The 10,193-nt window shown below is 43.2% G+C and overlaps 1 protein-coding gene across 5 annotated transcripts in view; it reads left to right on the forward strand.

Moving 5' to 3' along the window:
- ADGRD1 (adhesion G protein-coupled receptor D1) overlaps positions 1 to 10,193 on the forward strand; it is a 185,938-nt gene that overhangs the window by 102,890 nt on the left and 72,855 nt on the right. For all 5 annotated transcript variants that reach the window (XM_058158392.1, XM_058158388.1, XM_058158389.1 and 2 more), the window contains 2 exons: positions 464 to 587; positions 9,357 to 9,460. In XM_058158392.1, the coding sequence (XP_058014375.1) occupies positions 464 to 587; positions 9,357 to 9,460 (228 nt within the window). The remainder of the gene's footprint in view (positions 1 to 463; positions 588 to 9,356; positions 9,461 to 10,193) is intronic.

Raw genomic sequence — 10,193 nt, forward strand, 5'->3', positions numbered from 1 at the left:
CCAAAAACGATGACAAATTTTTCCCAAAAAGAATTATGTAGTGAGTCACAAAAAGTACTGACACCTAGAAGTTCTAACTTGTGTTTTGAATGTCCCAAAAGTGCTTTTTTCAAGAAGCAACTGGACTTTCTGGTTTTTCTTTGAAGATGTTTTGCTTCTCATCCAAGAAGTTTCTTCAGCTCTGACTGGATGGTAGGAGCTGAAGAAGCTTCTTGGATGAGAAGCAAAACATCTTCAAAGAAAAACCAGAAAGTCCAGTTGCCTTTTGAAGAAAAAAAAAAGCACCTTTGGGACAACCAGGACCTGGATGACTGAGAATCTCCGTAAACATTTGTGTTTTGAATACCAATCAAATAATGAGTACTGGGACAAGATCCTCACATCAAAATGTGTTGAGTATCAAATTGGATAAGTTTCAAAGCCGTTGAGTACCAAGGTACCACTGTATGTCCATCTTTTGCAGAAACGGAAGCGGTGTTTGGTCCAACCAAGGCTGTGTGCGTGATGGGGGTGACCTCAACTATTCCACCTGCCTGTGCAACCATCTCACCAACTTTGCCATTTTGATGCAAGTGGTGCCATTAACGGTAAGCCAAGCCAAATATTCATAACTGTGGTGTGTAGGCAAAATAATAGTCCTGGATCAGGGGTGGTATTCACTTACCTTCGCTATTGGTTCACAAATGTGAGTGTGTATGCATGCACAGGGCCTTCTGTGCATGCAAAGAGCGTCAAAAACAGGACGTGATGACGTCTGGGCAGGTGGGCGGAGGCTCCCTCAGCCGTTGCTACTGATTTTCCTGTATCTGGTTCAGCCAGATAGAACCAGCTGAATACCACCACTGTCCTGGATCATCTAGACCAGGGGTGTCAAACCCAAGGCCCATGGACTGGATTCGGCCCACAGGGTGATTAGATGCGGCCCTCCTGGGCTCCGTTTTCACTGGCAGAGGGTTGCAGGAGGCCATCACAGCCAGAGCTCAGGAGCCTATTTTCGCTGGCAGAGTACTTGGGCCACCACAGGTGCCCCTGACACGAGTGACGTCAAGCTGGCCATGCCCACCCTAACCACACTCACCCCAGCCCCCTGAGGTCAAACACAACCCTGATGTGGCCCTCAATGAAATCGAGTTTGATACCCATGATCTAGACTTTCTTTTTTTAAAAAAAAATCTTGGTAATTTACCAACGGGCTTAGTTTAATATCAAGACTTAGAAGTTGGGCTCTTATTTATTTATTTATTTATTTATTTATTTATTTATTTATTTATTTATTTATTTATTTATTTATTTATTTATTTATTTAGTCAAGCACGTATTAGATAACAGATACAGGTATAAACATGGTTTTTAATACATGAAATGGTTACAAATAAAAGGGGACAGAAGGACAGGGACGGTAGGCACGTTGGTGTGCTTATACATGCCCCTTACAAACCTCTTGGGAATGGGGTGAGGTCAAAAGTAGACAGCCTAAGGTTAAAATTTTGGGGGTTTGGGGAAGAAACCACAGAGTCAGGTAGTGCATTCCAGGCATTGACCACTCTGTTGCTGAAGTCGTATTTCCTGCAATCAAGTTTGGAGTGGTTTACCTTAGGTTTGTATCTATTGTGTGCTCGTGTAATGTTGTGGTTGAAGCTGAAGTAGTCATTGACAGGTAGGACGTTGTAGTGCAGTGGTTCCCAACCTTTTTTTAACCATGCCCCACCTAAGCATCTCTAAAATCCTGATGCCTTCTCCCCCCTGTGACATATAATTCTTACTATTCAAAAAGTGAACTCCTACTCACACGGAGGACATCTAAAAGGCCATTAACTTGGTTTAAACAAGGTTCCAAACTGCCCCCATTAAAAATCAAATTGCCCCCTGTGGGGTGTTGACCCCCGTTGGGAACCACTGTTGTAATAGATAATTTTATGTGCTATACTTAGGTCAGACTGAAGGCGGCATAGTTCTAAATTGTCTAAATCCAAAATTTCAAGGTATTCTGTTGTGAGCAGAGGAGTGGAGGACTCTTCTCGTGAAATATCTCTGGACTCTCTCAATTGTATTAATGTCTGATATGCAGTGTGGGTTCCAGACAGATGAGCTGTATTTGAGAACTGGTCTAGCAAATGTTTTGCATGCTCTAGTTAGCAGTACAAATTACCAGAGAGGAAACTACGCAAGATTAGATTAACAATTCTTAATGCCTTTTTGGCAATGTTGTTACAGTGGGCTCTGGCACTTAGTTCATTAGAGATGAGTACTCCAAGGTCCTTGACAGATTGAGGATTCTCTACAAGGTCGTGCCCATCCAGCTTGTATTTTACGTTCTGATTTTTTTTTTTTTTGCCAATGTGTAAGACAGAGCATTTGTTGGTTGAGATTTGAAGTTGCCACTTGCTTGACCATTCTGACACATAGTCAAGGTCTTTTTGACCTTGGTGGCTAGTCATGTGGTCTTTTAGAGGTGGAACTGTTGGATGACCTTCTACCAACAAAGTTGATGGTAGAACCCAGGGCTGAAATCTACTTACCTTCCCTACTGGTTCAGAAGTGCGCGCACAAGCCTCACGTGTGATTTTGGACCCTCTGTGCATGCACAGAGGGTCAAAAACATGTTACTTCCTGGTTAAAACTGGGAAGTAATGATGTCCAGGTGGGTGGGCAGAGCCTCACGCTGCCACTGCTACTGGTTCTCTGAACCACGCACCGCCGCTACCAGTTCGTCCAAACCGGTGCAAACCAGTAACATCCTGGTGGAACGTCAACACTAAAACACTAAAGCTAACAAATGCTCCAACATAGGAAACCCAGTTAGATTGTTTCCTAAGGAATATCTGCAGAAGTTCCTGGTCCCACCATCACAAAACAAGGGCTACCCTCTCTTATCTGTGCATGTGATGTTATGATGCATGTTGAAATTAGTTGTAATGGAACTGTACAACTTCCATCCATCTTTCTGTCCCTCTGGACTGTCCATTTTAAGCCACCTCAAAGAGAAAAAAAAATTGATGTCATTCATCCTGCTATTCTGTTTCTCTTTTCTTATCTTGGACATCATCTTCATGAATGTGGCATTTTAATGTCCTTTATGTATGGCTGAAATTCGGTTGGGCTCTCCAGACTCCTTTCACGAAGTTGGGATTTCTTGCAAGAAAAGGCCACAGTTTCAGCCGCAACTTGGCCAAACAGCAGGAGAACCGCAGCTCTGTGGGAGATTGGATGAAGTTCCACGGGATCTCCGGGACCCCTGCTAAGATCTCTCAACCCTCAACCCACATGGCAGCCTTGGCTGTTCCCACTCAACGCTGGGTGGGACGACTCCTGCCTTTGGCAAGGGCCCTAATTAATCCGGTTGGATCCAACTGTCAGACAGATGAGACAAACTTTGGCACGACCACATGTCCGCCTTCGATCATCTAAGCAAATGGGAATTCATCTCCACGTCTTGCTTGCCAGGGACCTTGCTGCCGATTGGCTGTGCTAAAAGAAGAAGACAATTTACAATTACAATTAACTGGAAAAAGCTGCAAGAGATGGTTTTGCATTCAAATATTTGCCTTGAGTGCGTGTTTTCGCCGCACAGGTTGTTCAAATCCAGGGAGACCCCTTGCCAGTGTTTGCACAGTTCCTCAAATTTGTTTTATTCACAAAGGTTCATTTTCCTCTTTTTCTCCTTTCTCTCCCCCCCACTTTTTCATAAACCGAAATTTCACCTACTTTCTTTTCTCTTCAAGTGGCTGATTCATTTTATAGTCATTGATTTACTTTGCAGGCAAGATAAATTTATCTTCCACTTTCTGGAATTTTTCACCGTGGGGAGAGGGTGGGGGTTGGGGCTGGGGGTGTGGGGGGAATATATTTGTGACAGGAAAGCAGATTCTGCACAGCATGACTGGAATTCTACGCACATCAAGCTGATAAACACGGAGTGTGCCAATCACAAACGGGTTCGGAAAGTTTGACGACTCGGTGCAGTTATTCAGAACATTCTAGCCCTCTGCTCTCTCGCTCTCTCTCATTTTCCAAAAAAGAAATTAAAAAATGAAATCAATCCCTGTTGCTTTAAAGTGATTTCCACTTTGAAAAAACAAAATTCAAAGACAAAACTCCACATCAAAAAAAAAAACACATAGTTCACCATGAATTCTATCCCGGAGAGGCAGGTATTAGGTTCTCTAAGGACGGGTAGCTTAAAAGTGATAAAGATCTATAAACTTTATATAGGAAAAACATGAAATAAATTTCCCACCCTGGCAAAAGTTCTATTTGACCGAGTTGCAATACATTTTGGGTTAGGATTGTAGTTTATTTTATTTTTTTTTCCCCTCTAGTTTTTTGGCAGAATTAATCTGGCTTTTGTTTGCTTCTCGTTTAATGGATTAAGTTTATTCCAGGGTTTACCCAACCATTTTATCATGTAGTTTGCTGGGGTAAAAAAAAAAAAGAGGCACACAACGGTGCCAGCAAACTTTGGCATTTATAAACCGGTGGAATTCAACAACAAGATTAATGGGAGATTTGGGAACTGAAAAAAGTGCGAGGAAAGGAGAGTCAAAGATTTCAGAACTGGAATCTTTTGGAAACTGGAAGGTTTCCAACCTCTACTTTATAAGCGTCTGTATTATCCCCAATGGCTCTAAAGTCTTCTGCAACAGGAATATTAGATGATGCTGAAGGACCAAGAAGATTATCTCCTACCAAGGCAGCACCACATGTTAAATGATGCTACGTTTTGTGGCCAAAACTCAGTTGCATTCACCCAACATGCTTCACTTGTGGGGTCCTTGGTGCTCTCTGAGCTTGGTTCTTTTCTTGTAGACATTTCATCACCCATCCAACTAGGTAACATCTTCAGGGCTTCAAGCAAACCCACCTCCATTCTCGTGCTGATCTTAGGATCATGGAGCTGGAAGAAACCTTGGAGGTCTTCTAATCCAACCCCCTGCCCAAGGTAACAGCTTTATGCCATCCCAGACAAATGGTTGTTCAATCTTTTCTCCAGTGATGGAGCACCTACAACTCCAGGAGGCAAGCTATTCCATTGATTAATTGTTCTTACTGTCAGGAAATTTCTCCTTAGTTCCACATTGGATCTCCCTCTGACAAATTTCCACCCATTGCTTCTTGTTCTGCCCTCAAGTGCTTTGGAGAATAAATTCATCCTCTCTTATCTGTGATGGCCCTTCAAGTTTTAGAAGACAGCTATCATAACACCCCTAAACCTTCTCTTCATGCCTACTTCCCTTAGCCATTCATCATACAATTATGATGATACCTAGCTGGGTAACATCTGCAAGAAAACAACCAAGTTATCAAAGACACCCAATTCAATTCTGAGCTGCAAATATTCTGGCTAAGCAACACATGCATTTTCCCCTCGGATCTGAATTATTCTGCATATTAAGTCCTTGATAAAATAACTTGTAGGGATGCTGACTTTGCAAGCTTTGCACATCACTACTAATATAATTTAATTACTCGTTTATGTGATACATAAATTAATTTGGACATAAACTTTCTTCGGGATACCTCCATAAAGAGCAGACGTAATAAATAAATAATCCTAATCGTGCCTTTAGTGGATATTGACTTATTTACAGAGGCAGCCAATGGCCATATTTCAAGGCAGAGATTTCAACGGGGAGTCAAAAACGAAGCATATGGAAGATTTTAGCATCTCGTCTTCGCATTGGCCACAGAGCAAGTCCCATGGAATGGCAGTTCTTATTTTGGAAGACTAAATATATCGATGTTGGAAGATTTCATGGCCATATGGTGTTCAGATTCCATACCAGCATTGGCCCTAGTAGCGTCATGATAAATCGGTGTCGTGTCCCACTCCTCCGCTGACGGCTGGGTCAGGGAAATCCGAATCAGGCTTGCCTCTGCAGCTCTGCCCAAAGTCCTAGCAAAGTCCTCAGAGCAGGCAGGAGACCAGTAAGTGACTTCAGCAAGATAAGTTCGACTTTTGCCTGACTCAGAGACTGCCAGAAAGCAGGTCCTTTATATAGGCCATGGGGTGTGGCTCCATGACTCAGCACTCATTAAGGCCTGCCCCTCCCTTCCTTCTGTTGCCTCCGCCTATCCAGTCTTCTGATGCGAGGGTCACTCCAATCAGCAGCTGTTGGAAATAAACTTTCCTCAGGCTCACATGTGTGGAGGAGGGGGAGGGGTCTAGCTGCTCTGTTTGCCTGGGCATGGAGTCAGGGCTGGGGCAGGGAGATGCTCCTTCTTCTGCAGTTTGTGTGGGCATGGAGCCAGGACTTGGGCCGGGAGGCATACATTCCTCAGTGTTCGGGAGCAGGTAAGAAGGCCCCGGCTGCTCTGAGGGCGGGCAAGACACAACAATCGGCATGGGGTGAGACTTGAACAGTTTCTGTCTTGTTTGTTTGGCGATGGTGCCCCCATCACACATGGCCTTGCTTTTCCAAGAAATGGTTTCAATCAGAATAGAGCTGGAAGGGACCTTGGAGGTCTTCTAGTCCAACCCTCTGCTCAAGCAGGAGAACCTTTACCATTTCAGACAAATGGATGTCCAGTCCCTCCTTAAAAACCTCCAGTAATGAAGCACTCATAACTTCTGAAGGCAAATTGTTCCACTGGTTCATTTTTCTCACTGTTAGGAAGTTTCTCCTTAATTCCAGGTTGCTTCTCTTAGTTTCCATCCATTATTTCTTGTCCTGCCCTCTGGTGCTTTGGAAAATAGGTTGACTCCTTTACAAAGGAATTTATCATGTTGGCTCAAAGTGTTTGAAGAAACGCAGAACTCTCTGGATTAACAGATTAACAGAGTTGGAAGGGATCCTATAGGTCATCTAGTCCAACCCCCCTCCAAGCAGGAGACCCTAGACCATTTCTGACAGATGGCGGTCCAATCTCTTCTTGAAAGTCTCAAGTGATGAAGCTGCCACAACTTCCGAAGGCAATTTCTGTTCCACTAGTTGATTGCTCTCACTGTCAGAAAATTTCTCCTTATTTCCTGACAGTGAGAACAATCAACCAGTGGAACAGAAGTTGCTTTCAAAAGTTGCGGGAGCTTCATCCCTGTGGGCTTTCAAGAAGAAATTGGACCGCCATCTGTCAGAAATGGTGTAGGGTCTCCTGCTTGGGGGTGGGGGTTGGACTAGATGACCTACAAGGTCCCTTCCAACTATATTAATCTGTTAATCCAGAGAGTTCTGCGTTTCTTCAAACCCTTGGAGCCAACATGATAAATTCCTTTGTAAAGAATTTGGTCCTTGTAAGGATTTTGGTCCTATCTTTTGTAAGGATAGGACCAAAAATGAACAAGAGAATACATTTTAAATTCCCAGGGATGCTGTCTTTCTCCAGTGGGTTTACATGGATTCCTTACCTTACAACAATTTGTTTAGTGACCATTCAAGGCTACAACAGCTGCAGAATCCCATGTGATCAAAATTCAGATGTTCGGCAACGGATTCATATTTATGACGGTTGCAGACTCCCGGGGTCACGTGATCCCCTTTTGTGACCTTCTGACAAGCAAAGTCAACGGGGAAGCCGGATTCACGTAACAACCATGTTACTACACAACTGCAGAGATTTACTTAAAGACGGCGGAAAGAAAGGTTGTAAAATGGGGCAAAACTCACTTAACAAATGTCTCGCATAGCAACCGAAACGTTGGGCACAATTGTGGTCGTAAGCCGAGGATCACCTCTCTATATTTCCCTCTTATTTCTCCTGCCACCCAAATCTTTCACACAGAATCATAAATTCTGGAGAAACCCTTTCCAAATACCGTCCTTGCACCTCAAAGCGGGGCAATTCAACAAATGTTGAATTCCCTCCATCTTTGCTGCCTGATATTTCATCTCACATATACGATATCATTCTGCCTTTTGATACAACCCTTGATTTGCAGCCTGTTTGCTAGGCAAAGCTATTTTCCATCTGAAGGAGAAATTAGATTTTTTGGGGGAGTAAAAACCTTGAATGAACAGTCAATGAGGAAAGCATCAGGGAAGGTTAAACAAAGCTGAGACAAAGACCTCGATTTTGTGATGCTATGAAGTCTGGAGGCCGCACAATGAATTTCTGCTGGGCATTGCACTGCAGGCAAATGCATATTTATGTATTGATACGCAACTAGCTAGTCGATATTCCCTGGGAGTGTTGTGGTCACCTGCATTTTTGAGAAACTGCTCCAGCTAATTACAGAGAATAATAACCGAGCTTCCCTCCCCTAGAGAAATAACATGTTGCATAAATGCTCTCCTGTTTCATCATTAATTAAAAAGTGACTTCAAGCAAATTTGCTTTGCTTTCAAATTCAGCTCTCCCTACAACGGGACCGTGTAAATTGGGGCGGTAAATGGGCAGAACAAGGCAGCTTTGTAGGTTTTTGATTCGGTAGAAGTGCATTCATCTGTAAGGTTAATGCTATGGTTGTGCAGGGCCTGGAATTTGATCCTAAAATGGTGCTTTGAAGTGGGTGGCAGTACAAATGTAGAGCCAGTTTGGTGTAGTGGTTAAGGTGCTGGTCTAGAAACCAGGAGACAGTGAGTTCTAGTCCTGCCTGAGGCACGAAAGACAACTAGGTGATTTTGGGACAATCACCAGGAGACAGTGAATTCCAGTCCTGCCTGAAGCATGAAAGCAGGCTGGGTGACTTGGGACAATTACCAGGAGCCCATGAGTTCTAGTCCTGCCTGAGGCATGAAAGACAGCTGGGTGATTTAAGGCCAATCATCAGGAAGTGCCAAGTTCTAATCCCGCTTTAGGCACGAAACACATCACTACCATTTTTCCTGCCTTCCAAAGTAGTTTCCAACCAAGATAAAAATGAAAACACAACCTTGTAATTCTTATGAAATAAATGAGAGCCAGACATCCACACACAGTTGGAAGATCCGAAGGACCAACTGGGGACAGATCCTCCGGGAATAAAATCTATCCATGTGGTCGCATATGGTCAACGTTGACTTGATGGCGCCAAACCCATCGATTCACAGACTTCTCGTAAGAACAATCCATGGTCTAATTTACAAATAGGGAACAGTTAAACTTTAAAAAAAGCCCAAAGAAAACCTGTAGGGATTCTAGAAAATGTCTTCATCTCATTCAAAGCAAAAGTTTATTTTCCTGTTGTTGTCATAACTGTGAACTCTTGATCGCTAACAGATGGTTGAGATGTTCGCCTGTCAAATAGATTGGCTCTGCGTAATTCCTTGGACTAGTTTTTGGGGCTTTTTTTGTTTTAAATCTCCATAGAATGTTCTAATTTTTTTAAAAAAAAACATTTCACGTGTGAGCTGGATGTATCTTTCCCCGCTCCTTAATAACCTGGTTAGGAGACAGTAAAGAATCATTAAATATAATTTCTCGTTCTTTCTTTCTTTGTACAGCTAACCATCGGACACAAGGTGGCATTGTCTTCTATCAGTTACATAGGATGTTCTATTTCCATTTTCTGCTTGACTATCACGCTGGTCACGTTTGCAATTCTGTCGTGAGTAATTTTAACTTTTCTTCCTGCTGAGCCAATATCAGTCTGGAAATATAGATAGTCAGTTGGAAAAAGAAAGAAAAAAAAACCACCCCCAAAACTCCACTCAACTTCATTTTCAGGCCACTGGACTGAATGGTCTCAGGTGCTGAGCGTTTCATAAAAAAAGTTATTAATTCCGTAAACCTCCTTAGTTAGATGCTGCCCGTATATTAGTAACACTCAGTTGAGTTTGGTGTAAATTACTTTAATTTCTTGGAAGTGGGAAGCTTTCAAACATAGCGGGTTATCTCCTTGTCATTTAATCTCAGGCTATTTACAGAAGCTTGGCATTCCCTATAATAAAAGGTAAAGGTTCCCCTCGCACATATGTGCTAGTTGTTCCCGACTCTAGGGGGCAGTGCTCATCTCCATTTCAAAGCCGAAGAGCTACCACTGTTCGAAGACATCGCCATGGTCATGTGGCTGGCATGACTAAACCCCAAAGGTGCATGGAATGCTTTTACTTTCCCACCAAAGGTGGTCCCTATTTTTCTACTTGCAGTTTTTACGTGCTTTCGAACTGCTACTTTGGCAGAAGCTGGAACAAGGAACGGGAGCTCACCCCGTTACGAGGCACTAGTGATTTGAACCGCTGAACTGCCGACCTTTCGATTGACAAGCTTAGCGTCTTAGCCACTGAGCCACCGTGTCCCCATAGTGGGTTCCCACAAAAGCCTGAGAACTTCAGGTCCCA

This window comes from Ahaetulla prasina, chromosome 15 (genome assembly GCF_028640845.1).
Source record: "Ahaetulla prasina isolate Xishuangbanna chromosome 15, ASM2864084v1, whole genome shotgun sequence".
Lineage (NCBI taxonomy): Eukaryota > Metazoa > Chordata > Lepidosauria > Squamata > Colubridae > Ahaetulla > Ahaetulla prasina.